This window comes from Ruditapes philippinarum, unplaced genomic scaffold, assembly GCF_026571515.1.
Source record: "Ruditapes philippinarum isolate M1 unplaced genomic scaffold, ASM2657151v2 ctg2280_1_1_1_1, whole genome shotgun sequence".
NCBI lineage: Eukaryota > Metazoa > Mollusca > Bivalvia > Venerida > Veneridae > Ruditapes > Ruditapes philippinarum.
Genome location: NW_026859407.1, coordinates 3484 through 22500, shown reverse-complemented (window position 1 = coordinate 22500; position 19017 = coordinate 3484). Strand labels below are relative to the sequence as shown.

Below are 19017 nucleotides of genomic sequence, written 5' to 3'. Positions count from 1 at the left end.
TGGTTCACAGGTACAAAATGTGAATATGTGACATTTCAGCAGTATATGACAATGAATGGTACATGTAAATATTGCTTAAAGTGAAATGGTCTATAATGGCAGGTGTGTAGCACAATAAATAATTATATTGATATTATTTAGTATCAGACATAATAACAAACCAAGAAAAAATATGAGCCGCGTCACGACAAAACCAACATAATGGGTTTGCAACCAGCATGGATCCAGACCAGCCTGCGCTTACCACTTCTATTACAAGTAGAGAAACTGATAGCAAACAGCATGGATCCTGATCAGACTGCGCGGATGCGCAGGCTGGTCTGGATCCATGCTGGTCGCAAACCCATAATATTGGTTTTGTCATGACACCGCTCATATTATATATGGATTTTGTTGGCCAGTGTGAGATACATGATCCAATATTACGGATATATTTTCATAGCAGATAATGAATTGTGTAATAAATCAAAATATCGTTATTGACATCATATTCATACTAATTTCTAAATCACTTACAACTTAAATCAACATTTTTTTTCCAAGCAATTAAAAGTTTATACCCAAATGATACATTTCTATTGTTTTATCAATATTTGAAATACTTATGGAAAATGTGCCCATTGTAGACCAATTCACTTTCATAACATTTTTTGAGATGTCCATATACTCATTCACAAATTTACATCTTTCAGTTTGTGACAATTTTTCTGAACTGATATAAATATGTTACACAGTAAAAATATTATGATTGATTACATGATATTAGAATTATATGATTAATAACATGATATCCAATTTGAATGATTAATTATATAGTGAAAGTGACCATTAGAACGAGAAAAATGACATTTGTCCCACTTAATTAATAAAAGTTGGGTTTTTTCCCCACTTTTTAGCTGAGTTAAATTCCCAACTGCTAAAAATTCCAGTTTGTCAAAATGTTGCAAATAAAATTTAAAATTCAATATTGGCTTTTTGTAAGGATGCCTTATTTTTCTCAATTTACCAAACTTTATATGGTTTACAAATTTCCCAAACTTTACCAATTTCCCAATTTTAACAACTAAGTCCATGTTTCAGTTAATGAAATTCTTTTTATTTATAAACATTTCTAATAACTTCTACTCCTATTTTACCAATAAAATAAAATAAAAAGAAAATGAAAATAAACTTCCAACCCCAAAAAATAAAAACATTCTTTAAAAGATAATTCAAAATAAATTACCCATCACATTAACCTACAAGAATATCAGTGTCATTGTAAAATACAAGAATTCTTGTGGCCAAATTCTCGTAGAAATTTGCCCGATGTGACCGATTGGTGCTTCCAAAATTCTACTTTTACAAACTGATATCACTAAAAGCATTACCATACAATTTTGAAAAGTAGTCTAGATAATCTATTTTTAGTCTTAGTGACCATGATCTCTTAAACGTAAAATAGTACACAATTGGTAGAAGAAGTCCATGCTAAGGTAAGTGGTACTTACCAGGGTTTTCATTTCTATCTCAGGTAACAGTGCAAATGAAAACAACCGATTTGGCTAAGGGTCAAGGTGGGATATTTTAATCTACAGGCTGAAAACACTGCCGAATTTAACAGCATTTTAATGGATTGCCAATCTGTTAATAATGAAAACCCTGACGTACATTACAAAACCATCTTCGTGAATCAGAAAAGTCGGCACTTCCTTAGTAAAGAAGTGAGACAGAAAGATGGACTGCCAAACTGGTGTTAGACTATAACTTTGATCTCTTTACACAATGTATACATTTCTAAAGGAGCGCGAAATCTGATAAATGTTTTTTCACATACAGTTTACATGTAGCATACATTTAACAGATCAAATATAATATGTTGTTAAAAGGTAAGAAAATTATATTATAAGAAATCAGATGTACAGAAGGGTCGACTACAAACTCATATCATATAATATGTTATTAACAAAAGCTGTAATGCGGGTTTAGCACAGTCTTATCATTCACTCATAAAATTTAGGCATTTTTCTTGATGGGTTTGTACATGTAATGACTTTAAACTTTAAAATAAAAGAGAAATATAGAACATCTTTTCTCACTTGTAATTTTTTGTGGGTATTTCAAGATGTTAAAGTGTTCCTCATGCCATGCTTACATCATTTTTGACATTTTGCCATAAAAAGGGCTCAAACCCATGAATCCTGGGTTGGAGTGACAGACTCCGTAAACCACTATGCCACAGCTTCCCTTAAATTTCAGTCTTAAGCAGGCCCTCGAGTAGATTCACCAATCTTCAAAAATTTAAATGGATACCTTATAATATTATATATATATTATTATAATTATATATATATAATATATATTATCATGTTTATTGTTATATCTAAAGCTCTTGGTTAAGAATGTTTTCTATCATTATGCTCTTTCAAACAATTATGGTATGTACTGTTTGCTATTCAGTCAAACAAGTCCATGTAATAAAGGTTAAGGGAAAAAGTTATAAATAAGTTCTCTGGGTCTGTAATTATGAGTGAAACTTTAAGACAAAAGTAAACAAGAGGGCCATGATGGCCCTGAGGTCGCTCACCTGTATATAGGCCCCCCCCCCAAACGTTGCAGGGCCAATTTAACCCAAGGGCTTTTATTTGCACAAACTTGGTAGACACCCATAAGAAGATGTTTCATACAAAACATCTAAGCTCTAGCTCATTGGGCTTTTTAAAAGAAGATTTTTTTAAAGTTTTTACTATACATTATATATAGTTAAAAACAATCACACCCCTGGGGCCGGGCCAGTTTTGACCCCAGGGCTTTTATTTGAACAAACTTTGTAGACACTTACTAGAAGATGTTTCATGCTTAATATCTAAACTCTAGCTATTTGGGTTTTTTCAAAGAAGATTTTAAGTTTTTGCTATACACATATAAAGAAAATCAATGACCCCCTGGGGCGGGGCCAATTTTGACCCCAGGTCTTTTATTTGAACAAACTTTGTAGACACTCACTAAAAGATGTTTCATGCTTAATATCTTAATTCTAGCTATTTGGGTTTTTTCAAAGAAGATTTTTTAAGTTTTTGCTATACACATATAAGGAAAATCAATGACCCCCGGGGCAGTGCCAATTTTGACCCAAGGGCTTTTATTTGAACAAACTTTGTAGACACCTATTAGAACATGTTTGATGCTAAATATCTTAGCCATAGCTCTTTGAGTTCTTTAAAAGAAGATTTTTTAAGTTTTTACTATATGCATATAGGGAAAATCAATTGATCCCCGGGGCGGGGCCAATTTTGACCCCAGGGCTTTTATTTGAACAAACTTGGTAGACACTTATTAGAACATGTTTCATGCTAAATATCTTACCTCTAACTCTTTTGGTTCTTTAAAAGAAGATTTTTTAAGTTTTTACTATATGCATATAGGGAAAATCAATGACCCCCTGGGGTGGGGCCAATTTTGACCCCAGGGCTTTTATTTGAACAAACTTGGTAGACACCTACTAGAACATGTTTGATGCTCAATATCTTAGCCATAGCTCTTTGAGTTCTTTAAAAGAAGTTTTTTAAGTTTTTACTATATGCATATAGGGAAAATCAATGACCCCCCGGGGCGGGGCCAATTTTCACCCCAGGGCTTTTATTTGAACAAACTTGGTAGACACCCATTAGAACATGTTTCATGCTAAATATCTTAGCTCTAGCTGTTTGGGTTCCTTAAAAGAAAATTTTTTAAGTTTTTACTATATGCATATAGGGAAAATCAATGACCCCCCGGGGCGGGGCCAATTTTGACCCCAGGGCTTTTATTTGAACAAACTTGGTAGACACTCACTAGAAGATGTTTCATGCCAAATATCTAAGCTCTAGCTCTTATGGTTTTTTAAAAGAAGATATTTAAAGTTTTTTCTTTCGGTTGCCATGGCAACCAGAGTTCTGCATGGAATTAAATTCTTTGAACAATTTTTAAAGGTGACCACCAAAGGAACATTCCTGTGAAGTTTGGATGAAATTGGCTTAGTGGTTTATGAGGAGATGTCATTTAAAGTAAAAGTTTACGGACGGACGCCGGACGGACGCCGGACGAAAAGCGATCACAAAAGCTCACCCTGTCACTTTGTGACAGGTGAGCTAAACAAGAGCTGTCACAGGAGACAGCGAAGCTCGACTAATAAAATACTGGACGCAGTAAGGAGGACAAAACTATGAAAGAAAAATCCATTATGTATAATTATGTATTAAGTTATAGTAAAAAAATAACATTTGTTAACATTAATTCCAAGATCAAGGGGAATAATTCTAGAAATAGTCATGCTAGAGTTATGGACCTTGTCACACAACATTTGTGTAATGATAAGTAATATATATTTGAAGTTTGAAGTAGATACCTTAAAAAGAAGTTATTATATTTCTTAAAGAAAATCCTAAGTTCAAAGAGAGATAAATGTGTAAATATTGCTTCAAGAGTTATGAACATTGTCACATAAAATGTAATTGATGATAAGGATTAAGTATTTGAAGTTTGAGGTAGATACCTTTAAAAATAAAAAAGTTATTATAAAAAATAACATTTTTCTAGTAAAAAAAATCTAAGTTTATGGGGAGATAATTCTTGCAATATTGGTGCTAGAGTTATGAACCTTGTCACATAAGATGTGGATGATGATAACGTAAATATATTTGATGTATGAAGTTGATCCCTTTAGAAATAAATAAGTTACAGTAAAAAATAATATTTTTTATGGAAAATTCTAAGTTCAAAGGGAGATAAATCTGAAAATATTGGTGCTAGAGTTATGAACCTTGTCACATAAGATGGGGATGATGAAAACGTAAATATATTTCGAGGGGTGAAAGCGAAAAGGTTCTAACTCACTTTTTTTACAAAATTCACTTTTTTATATATTTGTAACATAAACACCCAGATACATCTTATGTCAAAATATATTAGATTTAGTTTACTTATAACAGGGTGAAATGAAAAATTGTCCAAAGGTTCTAAGTGAAATTAACTTTTTTTTTAAAAAGCGAAAAGGTTCTAACTGCAAATGGCAGTTAGAACCTTTTCGCTTTCATTGAGTATAAAATCTACAAGATTAAATAAAAACAACTCAAACTGCATTAAAATAAATGAGATCAAAAAAATTTTGGAAGCTTAACCTTATATTGTATATAATTAAATAATATCACATAAGAAATTCATTAGTTTCAGGGTAGATGCTTTGATTTTGACAAAAAATTAAATTACTTAGAACTGTTTCGCAGTTAACTCCACTCTTGAAATTATCAATTTTTTAAAAGGGAAACAGTTCTAAGTGTGCAAGGCCAGTAATGATCACACACTATCTTAAATGGTTTTAAGTGCCTGTGAGACAGTGTGTGGTGATATTGAAGGTAGGGCTATAGATGACGGTAAGAAATCTGATAATGTAACTGAAAGTGACGCTTTAGCTGGTGATAATAAAGCCAGGGACGAAGAAGCTTTAAGATATGGTCTCAAAACCCGGCGGAGCCCTGGTAGACATCCGGGGATGATTCGGGAACAACCTGGGTACATCCGTAACTCTGCCTGCAACGTCCGGGATGATCCGGGAACATCAGGCATTTGACCCCGGATGGAATAAAATAATTCATTATAATATCACCGGGCTGATCCGGGAAGGTGTTGCTTTGCCGGCTTCATCCTTAGCCCTTCCAGGAACGACCGGGTTACACCAGGGAAGCACTGTAGCTCTGCTGACTCAAACTGGGGATGATCCAGGGTATTATATAGCCAGTAGAGCTACGGTAGAGCCCCGGTGAATGTCAGCAGAGCCCCTGTGAAAGCCGGCAGAGCCCTGGAGGATGAGGATTGAGCTACAGTTGACCCCTGTAGTGTCCTGGCAAAGCCCGGTTCATTTCAAAAGAAGTACGGCAATTTGCAATGATTGCACTTGTTTGTTATAAATAAAACCCTTCCCATTTCCTTTCTGTCCAGTCTTGCATAAGGATTATTCAGAAAATCATCATCAATTACTTATTAAATAGGAGAAAATATCATTTAGAACCATATTATTGAAAATTATGTATCAACGTCATCATTTTTGCGCATTTTCAATCCACTGAGGTTCTACGGGGCTCTGCCTGAGTCAACCGGGGCTCTGCCGGCGTCATCCAGGAATGGCCGGGTAAGCACCGACATGAATCATAGCTTCACCTTGGCTCTGCCTGGATGGTCCTGGCACATCCTGGGTGTTAGTTGGGAATTACCGTAGTGCTGCTGGGGCAAGTGTGACAGCAACAATAATTTCACCACGGATCATCCCAGTAACTCACCGAGGTGGTCCTGGGCTCTGCCAGGAGACTAAGTGAGACCGCAACTTTAGATGACAATAGGATAAGTGATGTTCTTGAAAGTTAGACTTCAGGTGAAAGTGAGATATTTAGAATGATTAAAAAGGATTTTTATCAGAAATCTGGGTATGATAAGGTAGGAACGTTATAATCACAAAATTACAAGATATTATGACTTTGATATATTGGGCATTGCAAATGAACTTGGAGCTATGTGTGAGTCCAAGAAACTGAGATGTGTAAATATAGCTAGTGCTATGTGTGACACTGAAATATTAAGAAACGTGAATGAAAGTGGAGCTATGTGTGCCTCTGATATATTGAAAAATGTAAATGTAGGTGGAGCTATGGATGATGTATAAACAATGTAAATGAAAGTATAGGTATGGGTGACACTTATGCTAATGATGGTGGCCTTTGGGACTTGGCCTTTAGACATATCATCTCTTTTATGTATTGTTGCTACATGAGGGTGTCTCATGTGTTATGCACATAATTTAAAAAATTGTCAAATGTAATGCACAATTTTTGAAATATATTTTCAGTTCAAAAATATTCTGGGACTGTTTGTGAAACTGTTTATTGCATTGATATTCTTGGCCTTTTCAATAAAGTTTCGACAAAGTTTTTCAGAGAATATTGTTCACTATTATATGATCTAAAAATAGCTGTTAATATTATTTCATTGGTTCAAACAGTGGTAATCAGAACAAATTATAAAATCATATTCACTGGGTGAAGTATAATATTCACTGGCTGAATTGGATTTTCCCTATCAAAATTAGAATCAGTATTCTAAATAACCGTAAAGCATGGGGATGCCAGATGTGTTGCGTCATTTTAGCGCATTTTATTAATGAACAGCGTTAAAATGTCATTTGGGCGCATTTATTAGAATGGAACTATGTGCTAAGGATGACCTCATTTAGCCGCTTATAATATTAAAGTTGTTTAAAAATAAATACATAATTATACATATTGTAAGAAAATAGTTATGGATGAAATGACATGAATTTCCATGAATAAATATCTTATTGAAAGTAACCATTTTAAATAGGAAAGAATATGAATGTAACTGTTTTATTTTGAATATTAAAGAATATGACAGAAAATGTAAGAAAACAAGAGCTGTCACAGGAGACAGCGAAGCTCGACTAATCAAATACTGGACGCAGTAAGGAAGACGAAAATATGAAAGAAAAATCAATTATGATATAAATATATTTCTGTATCAGTATCAAGAAAGCAGTCAAATGTTCTAAATTTTTGTACAACATAATGATCTTGTCAATAAATGTTACTTTAATGGAAAGACAGCAATTTGAAATCTGAAGTCAATCCCTTCAAAAACAAAAATGATAAGAGCAAAAAGAATTTAAAGTTTTTAAAGAAAAATTATAAGTTCAAAGTGGAAATAACTCTTGAAAAAAGAAGCTAGAGTTATGAACCTTGTCATGCATGATGTGAGTAATGACAAAGAACAATTATTTATCTTAAGTCTAGAGTAGATACCATTTATAACAACAAAGATAATACTAAAAAAATCAATTTACAAGTGAATTTCAAAAATTAAATGGGGATAATTCTGGGAATACAGGAGCTTGCGTTTTATAAGTCTTATCCATATGACAAGAAGTTATAGTAAAAAGAAAATAACATTTGTTAACATAAATTCAAATTTCAAGGGGGAATAATTCTGGAAGTAGTAACGCTAGAGTTATGTACCATGTCACACAACATGTGTGTAATGATTAAGAAATAATATCGGCCTTAGCGGTGTTTATTGGCTATTTAACACCGGTTTGGAGTTTTGATGCATAGGAATTGACCACGAAGGCCGTAGGAACATATATTTGAAGTTTGAAGTTAATACATTTTTTGTACCTTAAGTATTTTACTGCACCAAAACTTTAATCTGAAATCTGGACGCGGATGTCGGGGCGAATAGGACAGCTCTCAATATACTTTGTATAGTTCAGCTAAAAATGCTTATCAAATTAATTGGCATTTGTTTTTTTTAAAACAGGTGTAATTAATGTCCATAATGTTCTTTAAAAGATTTGTACACTACCAATTATGACCTTAATTTATGTTTCTAATTTAAACAAAGTCAAACTTAAAATTTCATCATCTTGAAAATGGGGTAAGAGAATGTCTCACACCTAAAATATGAAATCAAAATAAAAAGTAAACGCGAAACAGTCCTATCTGGCAATTTATACTCCATCTCTTACAGAATAATAAGAAATGACAAAATGTTGCTCAATCATTAATTAAATAAGAAAAAAACATGCTTTTGTTCTATCAAAATGTCACTTGGAACCTTTTCGCTTTGAACATAAAAATCAAAATATAAGAAATTTTAAGTGCGAAACAGTTCTAAGTTACATTTGATTAAATATCTTGTTTGTCAAGTCTTTCCAAGAATTTTTATTATCATTGACATGTTTCTTAAACATTTCTATGTGTAAAATCAAAGTGTTGTGGATTTTTGCTATTTTACAAACATTTGAGACAGTTTTTTGCTTCTCCTGTAAAATTTTGGAAAATGCACTTAGAACCTTTTCGCTTTCACCCCTCGATTTGAAGTATGAGGTTGATCCCTTAAGAAATAAAGAAGAAACAGTAAGAAATAGTACTTTTTGAGGAAAATTCTAAGTTCAAGGGGAGATAAATCTGAAAATATTGGTGCTAGAGTTATGAACCTTGTCACATAAGATGGGGATGATGATAAGGTACATATATTTGAAGTATGAGGTTGATCCCTTAAGAAATAAAGAAGTAACAGTAAAAAATAGTATTTTTTAAGAAAAATTCTAAGTTCAAGGGGAGATAAATCTGAAAATATTGGTGCTAGAGTTATGAACCTTGTCACATAAGATGTGGTTGATGATAAGGAACATATATTTGAAGTTTGAAGTTGATACCTTAAGAAATGACAAAGTTATAGTGAAAAATATTTTACTGCACCAAAACTTTAATCTAAAATCTGGACGCGGACGCCGACGCCGGGGCGAGTAGGACAGCTCTCCATATACTTTGTATAGTCGAGCTAAAAATTGATAGAAAATGGACATATGACAACTACATCCCCATATCTTAACAATAAACATGCTGAAACCGGTAGAATGGATATAACCAGTGCATGACATTTCGTCGAAAGACAGCTCCTCAAATACGACAGTTTGTAGAATATGATAATTGATCGAATACGACAATTTTTGTCGACACTATGACTACGACAACTGATCGAAAGTAATTTGTAACAGTAAACACTACGACAATTGATCGAAAATAAATTTTAATCCCACAACACTTGAAATCACCCCCACCACACAAAGTCTGAAATATCACCAGGCCAGCGTTCTTGTTAATTGAAATCCCTTAAAATTGAATGGAATGTTCCAAAATTGAAGTAAAGCAGGGTAATAAAAAAAATTACAAAAATTCAGAATCTTAATTGTTAGTTAATATCAACACACCAAGAGTCTTTTTCTCAGTCTGTATATGCAAATTTTATTATAATAAATTATAAACATGCAAGACTGCCCTAAAAATATCAACAAAAAATAATCAAAACTTAAACAAAACAGTCTAAAAAAAATAGCATGCAAATAAGAAAAAAAAAGTTTTAAAATAAATAAATAAATGAATAATAAAATGAAACAAGCAGCTCTTAAGGTGTCAATATGCATCAAATTCCAATATTAGGACATTCTGATTTTTGTTATCAATACTCATGTATGTATAAAAAGGCATAAAAAATGTTTGATTCTTGTTTTTTCTGCTACATGTATGTTCACTTCATATAATTCAAACCATATAAAACACACAAATATAAAATGTACCTTATACGCTTACATGTATACAGTTATTGTTGTTTGCAGCTTTATAAAGCATTATTTAGTGTAACTAGACTTGCAAAATGTTTGCAAGAACACAAATATCTAGAAATAATGTATGTCTGAGTGTCAATAGGACATTAATGCCCCCCACCCCCCCCCACCCCATCAACATTCAACTTTTATTTCAGTATACAGTCACAATTATATATGAATACACTTTCTTTTCAGCAGGAAGAAGAGAAACAAACATTTTTTTGCCTTAGTCAGTATTGTGATGATGACATGGAACATTTATGATCATTTGCAACAAAATTATTACAGTATGTTTTGTCAATTTTTACTACTGCTTTTTTGGTGTTTTCTTTTGCTCCAAAAATAATTACATACACCTGTATATAACAGTCACTGAATCAATTCAAAAAATTGACTTTAATACCTATATACTTAATACCAATACTTACAATGTTATGCCAAGATGAATTATTGAGTTTAACCAAGGACAAAACTTAAATATGAAAATTCCCAAGGGCATTATCTCCAAAATAAGGCTTAAGCTTGTTATGGTACTAAGGCAATGCAATTCTCCTCAAATGATCTATCCATCTATGAAGTTGCAGGTTGATTTGCACGGGGGAGGAAGTGTTACACGAAGGATGGAGTTCTTATGATAACTTGTTTGAGTTCTTATGATAACTGTCACGGAGTTCCAGGAAAACGTTACGGATTTCTGTGGAAAACTTTTCTATATACTTGGAGAACTCGCGTAAATAATGGTTATTTTTAACTTTAAATGGGGAGTTTGAGGTGCTAAATTTAACTTTGATAATTAAGCCTGCCCTACATATTGTATTTTGTTTCAGAAAAAATATTTTAGTCCATATTTCGTCGCCTTTTTTAAAAAAATCTGGTAGTTTTGAGAAAAATTACCAAATTACTTGCTAATTCGTACATATTGACCTTTTCATTTGTGATCTTCTTCGTTGCTATACATAATCATCTAATTATTATGGAGAGTTGCAAACATAAAGCCAAGGCTAATAAATTTATACCCGATTTTTCAAATGTTACGGAGGTCTTGCGATAACTCAAAATATGTCCTGGAGTTCTTATGATAACTTTTGTTACTGCCAGTATGTTTTTGTGCTTAATTACGGCACGTTTAAGCGTATTTTATTAGTCAATAAGTGTGTAATGCATTATGAAGCATAATACGCTTATCATTTGCACAAAAATTTGGTTTAAAATAACCATTATTTACGCGAGTTCTCCAAGTATATAGAAAAGTTTTCCACAGAAATCCGTAACGTTTCCCAGGAACTCCGTGACAGTTATCATAAGAACTCCAAACAAGTTATCATAAGAACTCCATCCTTCGTGTAACGCTTCCTCCCCCGTGCTTTGATAGTTTTTTAAGTTTTGCTCCGGGCAAAGAAAAACCAACGGGCAGGACAGACAGACATGCCAATTCCAGTTTTCTGATTACAACTCCCTGTGTGGGAGGAGTAAATAAGATACATGTAGCCATAACTTGAATAAGATTAATTAGTTTATACTAATTTATTTTACTTTGATTATGTCGGAAGCTACAAGCTTATTGAAACACTCTCAAATTAGAAAATGATTAACCCCAAACACATGAATTTATGTAGGAAAGTTTGGTAATTATGAATGAGTTAATTACTAAAACCCAAGCCAAACAAATTTTTGTTACATCATTGCAATATAATGACCTCAATATTGGCCGAGTTATCAAATAGTTTACATGATTGTCATCAATTAAGCGCACAGATTCACAAATATACCATGTCAAATTCACGACATATTATCATACATCTTACTTACAGAGACTTTTTGATTATCCTTAAATAAAGTAACAATATTTATCACTAATATTTATCAAATGGTACATTTGAACATGATATTTTAAAGACACACACCTCCAAGTGACCTGCTTATATAGTCGACATTGTATTAAGAGACCACTGAAGGGACTGTCCAAAAGTGGTCTCTTAATAAAGTGGTCTCTCAATTGAATTATGGAAAATTTAAGACTAATTACAGGGTTCCATTTTTTTACTACAAGTCAAGCGATTTTTCTCCCTTAATTGGGAAGAGGCCTTGGCCTCTTGATTTTGGGAAAAATTGTCGATAAAATTACTGATTTGGGAAATAAAAAAAGCTGCTTTAAGTTGAGATTTTTGGGAAAACTGCATGATTTTAAAGAAAATTTCAATTGGGAAGAGGCCTTTTTTCGGAGTCTGATATAGAAGTAGGAAAATCACTGAAGTCATAGATATTATAACATCTTTTATAATAACAAAAACTGTAAAAATAAAATAGAGAGAATTTACAATGACTTAATCACCATATACAGAATGTACATGTACATGTAGCTACCCTGTGATAATAACATACATGTATTTTTGCATATTTTGCATATACATTTATAACATTATCTATATACATGTACATGTATAAAGATCATTTTTATGGATGGCACTTTCTTTAGACTACTTTTATTTATCAGCAATCTGGATTCTGGAGGTGTGTGGCTTTAATGATGAAATACTTTTACTAGATGTCTATGATGGTATACATATATATTATCCTAAATTGATGATCTTAAACAAATATGGAATACCTAATCACTCAATCCAGTCATGATGCAAATTTTTTTTCTCAGGCAAGAAAATATAAATCAGAGACTTCCCTGGCCTGAATACTAGCATTTGGCCTGAATACTAGCATTTGGCCTTAAAAAGTAGCAGTTGAAAGTGGAAATTTATTATTATAACTGTAGATGTAAAAATCATACATGTACACTGCATTAAATGTAACAGTGAAATTACTGATATGTAACAATAGAATTTAAGGTTTGAATTTGTGGGTTTTATCCCTAACAAAGCTGAAAACAAAATTGGAAAAGGCTTTGTCTTTGTCTTAGAGCCACACAATTATACAGTTCCAGCTTCCTGATCAGTTTTGGTTTATATACAGTTAGTTGACCAAAAAATGTACAAGGTGGCATCCCTAGTATTGATAATGGACTCTTTTAAAATGAAATTTGCCGGGACAAATTCATTCAGGATATTCAACAAGTTATGGGCTAATTGTAAAAGAAAGAGCATTCCTTTTTGTACTTTTCATGGCCTGTATTTTGAACAACTTTCAGCATTATTTAAAAAATTTAAAGGTTAAATGTTAAATGTTTAACCACATTGACTTTAACCCAGTTGACCATCAAGCAATATGTCTATGCAATGTAAACTGTTACTCCTTATTTAATATTATAATATTTGTGCTACTTTACAACTCATTGTTCCAGATTAAGGGTTACAAATTTGAATAGCCTGAAACTACAACGATGATTCTGAAATATCTTCGCAAATTTAACTCTGTTTATTTATTTTTATAAATAATACTGCAAAAGGAAAAGCTGATATGTCTACATGTGTGCATACAAATGTACCAAATATCTTCTAAATCTTGGATGTAGTAAAATTTTGATCTTTGAGTATCAACCTACATCAAGTCAAATGTCAATTTAAAAGCTCCAGTTACAAAGTGCGTAAATAGCTTTCAGAGTAATGTGATAACTAAGCCGGTTGGACAGATAAGCTTTTACTAAAAGTTGGGATTCTTCTTATGGCTTAAAAGATTTCTATGTAAACTTAACACTTACAGAGACCATTGTGTCCTCATGGAAGTATGCCGCCAGGTCTTTCACTCCCGTCAAAAACCCACTGAAATCAAACAAGTCAAAACATTGATATCTATAAATGAACCAAAGGAGAAGGCTACAAGTTGGTTTGTTTGACTTTTAATTAAGAAATGCATAGCTTTGTGTAGAAAAGGCCAGTTATTTTTCACTTTATATAACAGAGGCCTATTAAGGGTCTCTTCTTCTTAAGTTTTCTTTAAAATTATGCAGTTTTCCCAAAAAAACCTACACTGGTCAGCTTTTTTTACTTCCCAAATTAGCAATTTAGTGATAATTTTTCCCAAAAAGGGCTAAGGCCTCTTCCAAGTTTAAGTGAGAAAACCCACTGATATGACAAAAGCTGACTTACAGTGCATAAAGATTATAATATAGGATTCAATTTAAATCTAAACTAAAATACAAGTACAAATACCAGCAAAGTGTAAATGAAATAAGTGAACAACAATTAATGCAAAACCACATTTTCAATTAATACATTTGAATAAAAGCTTTTGAGATCAATTTGTAATTGGAATTCAATTTCTTACCTGCATAATTATGTTTCAAAGATTTTTTTATAATTATAATCACAGGGTCATGTATTTTATATGTGATGGTTGTTTTAATCAGTAAAGAAAGATGTTTAAAGAAAGAAGCAAGTTTTAATTTCATTATATATAGTCACTTTCATGTAATGAAGTTTATTTAATCTGCTTGAAATGTATAATAAAGGGCATTATATTTTTCTACAGCTGTATAAAAGAAGGAAAATTGTTCTATCTACAAAGCTGTCTTTGAGAGCTTTTCCCCCTCTTTTGAACATATATATGCACCTAAAATAATTTTTGTGTGCATAAATGTTTTTTTGGGTTGTTTTATTTTGTGTGTGTGTTTTTTTGTTTTTTGTTTTTTTTAGTTTCTTTTTAATGAATCATCACATATCCAAATAAGTTCAAACTTGGAACTAATGATAAAAGATGTAAATTTATAACTATACCATCCAGCATTATTGAATGATTTCCCAGCTTCAACCATAGTTGTACATAATCTGACAACCTGAAATAAATGAAAGAATCAAAGTTGAAACAGTTCAATCATTTGTGATGCTGTTGAGATTTTTTTGGAAATTGGGGGAAAAAAAGACTGTTTTGGATTGGGAATGGAGCCTTATTTTGGCCTATGGCATTTGGGGATAAATGTATTATAACTGAAATTGTTATTTTAATTTATATAGATTGAAATTATGAAATTCCTTATACATGTAAATGTCTGAACATCATCCATAGAAATATATCTTAAAAATTATATGTACATGTTCATATTTGGTGAAAATGTTTTTAAAATTGCAAATAATTGACTACATTATTGCCTTTTACTAATCATTGAACAAATGCGGTACAAATATCGTCTGCAGTGTGTATACATGTAGGCTTGCCGCACATGACTCATGATACGTAGGCCTTTAACAGTGTATTAAAACAGGGTAAGCGTGTGTGCCAAGTAAAAATGGAAGTGGTGCATGAAATACTGAATGAGTCAATGACACTTTTAAAACGGAAAAATGAATGACTTCCCCATCTATTATAAGGCTTTGCTTAATTTCATATTAAATATTAATATTTACCCTGTCAAGTTTTGCCTCTAAATTTTCAACATCACTTTCAGCACTTTCAAGAGACGACCTGAAAGTATAAAAATGCTACAATTATTACATATCATTGTACACTTCGTAAATCATAACATCATACATGTAATACAAATAACCTAGCTAAAGATACTTCAACGAACAGGTTTTATAGTATTGCTAGACCTGTTCGCTGAAGCCAACCCCGTATCGAAAGTCAACCAGAACCGTGACATTCCTATATCATGCTGTAATTCAATAAATTTGCGTGATCTGGACAAAAGCTATTTTAATACAGGAAGTTAGATATATTTGGGACCCTTCAGTCTATATTTTTGAACACAGAATGTTAGATTGATGAAATATTGCCTCAAAGTTTATCAGCGGGTTCACATTTCATAAAATTCGCCGTTATTGCTGCCCTAATTATCACGTGACCAGCGAGAATTTAGGTTCGGATACCTTTGCATGACATTTGGTGATACATGACCCAAATGCTATTTTTAATTAAAAACATGGCTTTGCAATTACATGTATGAATAACGGTGTATTTATTCAATAACAGACATTGTACCAAAAACATCAGGGTTCTCACTAGGACTTTAAAACATGGAGTCCATGGACTCCCAACCCTGAAAAAGTTGGAGTCCATAAGCGTGTCGCAATTAATATGTTTACAGATTAGTCATTCAATGCTCACAATAGCATTGCTGATTTTGAATCTTCAAGAGACTTCCAAAGTTTATAGTTATTCAAAAGAAACTCTGAACTACATAGTATAATTTTTGTTTTGTTGTTAATATGTTAAAGTTAATATGTTAAATTATTTCATTATAATGCATCAACACATGGAAATCGTTTTTTGTTTGTTTTTTTTTTTCACTTATATACCAAATCAAATTTTATTCTGGTTAAGTAAGTCCACTCTAAATATTTGTAAAAAAAAACGTAAATATACATAGGCAGCGTTTAGCGGAATGAATAGGAAAATCGTGTACAGCTTCACACAGTGTGTAAGAGATTCATCCGATCGACAATTTTTTTAGCAAATATCTTCAAAAGGCGGCAAAAGAAGATCGATATTTATAGATTTAATGTAGATTAAATAATAAAGGAACAATTCATTCGCATGTTTGGCTAGGAAACCGAGAATTTTTGCGAAATTTTAGGGTTTCTGGCGAACGTGAAATCACCGATGTTCGAGATCAATTTTCGGATAGAATCTAAATATCAAAGAAAAGCGTATGTGTATTTTGGTTTGTTGTCCTGGCATTTCGGCATAATATCTTAATACTCATATAGAAAGTTTTTGCAAGAATGAAACTAAAGCAAAATTGTGCCTAGAAAATGCCGAAAATATTCGACAATCATTCAAAATTACACTCATTTGTAATTTGAGAAAACAGTCTATAAACTTGCAGCGTAAATAGTCGATAATTTTATCCTTTTGTCGGTAAAATTTGCTAATTTCCAACACTTGTTTCCAATCAATTGTTGATCAAAGATATAAAATTATCACCTCGTGTTTTATCTGGTAATTACATGTACTGTACAAGCGTGTATACATTAGTTTGATCACTATTGCGCGATAATGATCGGAAGCGTTATCGCTGATTGGCTAATCGCTTCACGGGTCGATGTGCATAGGACCGCCTACCTGTAGACTGACACGCGCTGACGCATTTGTGTATTTGTCGGTAATGTTTATGCGTCCTCAGGCAAAATTAAGCGTACGTGGAATCCTTGCTCTGAAATATTTGCGTCCAGCTGTAATAAACATGCGTACCGGGACGCCGAAATAAGCGTCCCCGAGAACCCTGAACATGTTGGATTTATATTGTTTTAAGTGATGGTTCATGAATTATTTGTTTGTTTTTATATAAAATCATACACTTACTAAAAATAGTGTATGGTCCGTTACTAAAAATAGATGCTAGAATTTCCAAAACATGAAGTCCCGCGAGATCTCATTTGAAAGCAGACTCCATATTGGTACATTCTCTACATATTTCTCTAAAAAATAGTTGGGTATACAATGTCATTGAAGTTTCATTTAAAAACAAAACATGACTTGGTTCAAAATTGATTTGTTTATCAAATGCATATTTTTATTTGACCCAAATTTGATTAATAAGGGTGATTTTAATAGGTTTTTATGTACGGCACACGAACTGTCAAATTCTGGTAGCCTTTGCAAATAGGGTTGACCCATAACTTTACTGTCACAACGTCAAAATAAAAGCGACATATAAAGTTATGGAAGCCAGAACTACAAATAACCTTGATCATAATAAAATCATTTTGATGGCAAAAAGATAATTACAATATCTTTTTTAGTGTCGTGAGCATTCTTCAATCATTTTTTTCTCGATACTATAATAAAATGTACATTTATTTTAAAATAGATATTTAACAATTAAAATCACAATCTCTAAATCAATTAACTGAAAGTGTTACAAATTTACCTGAACTTTGGCGAGTCCTTTAGGCACTCTTTAAAGTCAAGTGTGTACTTCATTTTGTTTGTTGCAGTGAATCGTCAATCAAACTTCATATCTTAGTTCTTTTCTGAATAATATAGATCCAATAAGGGACTAAAATCAAAAAAAATCTGAAAAATTTATAAATGCGGAAGTACACCTCCCTCCATTATGGTTTGGTAAAATCTTTGAAAATTATTGATATCGTTGTCGTCTCTTTCATCCATCTAATCAACCATTGAGAGCAAAATCTTACGTGAATATATAGTCTAGCGACTAGGTTAAAACGAAATTTATGTTATAAGTCTAAAATCAGACTTTTAACATCCTGTCACACAGCAAATATTGATTAAAAGATATGGATAATTCTTTATCTTTATTTCTAGGCTCTAACTGACCCCTATATTGCTATGTACAGCAGGAAAATCATCAGGACTAGGTATTCGTACTCCAATGTACTCAAAGTATGCCTATTGCCTTTTCTTGTTACATGTTTACCAGTGCCTCATATTTCTGTGGTACTCAACTGTTCAACACAGACAACAAAAGTTAGAAGAATAAATTTCGGGAAAATATGTTGAATATTGTAGCAGAGACATATCAATCACATCGATAGTTATTCCATTTAATGTTTGCAAACATGTAAACAATTATGTAGACAACATGGCAATTAACACCTATCTGGTGCCTAGTGAGTAAAGTTGTGTTCTCATAATTCTAAGGCAATTACATTTTAAGAGTTTCAAAGTAGGCCTAATCTTTATTTTTTAGTACATCTACCCAGCACTGTGTGAAAGTGGGTATATTCTCTATGGCATTTATCAAATATCTCAATTGTTGTTTAACGAAGACAATTGTCTTAAAAGGTATGAGAACTAAAACCTTAGAGTAAAATGGAGAAACAATTTATTTTTCTCTTAATCTGAATAAAATAATATATTTTCTCAGTCGTATAACAGTCAATGCGAAAGTCAAAAAAAAATCCAGCCGCTTAGATTTATTTCCGGCCCTGATGATTTTTTCCCGGCCCGGACTCTGAAAGGTATTTTTTGTAGGG

The 19017-nt window shown here is 32.4% G+C and overlaps 1 protein-coding gene across 3 annotated transcripts in view; it reads right to left on the bottom strand.

Annotated features, from left to right (window-relative positions):
* The window catches only part of LOC132756376 (arf-GAP with coiled-coil, ANK repeat and PH domain-containing protein 2-like), an 83400-nt gene extending 65266 nt beyond the window's left edge, over positions 1-18134 (bottom strand). For 2 of the 3 annotated variants that reach the window (XM_060747434.1, XM_060747435.1), the window contains exons 1-5: positions 17946-18134; positions 15481-15538; positions 14854-14912; positions 13839-13899; positions 11999-12016 (exon numbers count right to left, since the gene is read on the bottom strand). In XM_060747434.1, the coding sequence (XP_060603417.1) occupies positions 11999-12016; positions 13839-13899; positions 14854-14912; positions 15481-15538; positions 17946-17998 (249 nt within the window). In that variant the 5' untranslated portion in view covers positions 17999-18134. The remainder of the gene's footprint in view (positions 1-11998; positions 12017-13838; positions 13900-14853; positions 14913-15480; positions 15539-17945) is intronic. The other variant, XM_060747436.1, reaches the window with a different exon arrangement.
* Positions 18135-19017: the final 883 nt, after the last annotated feature.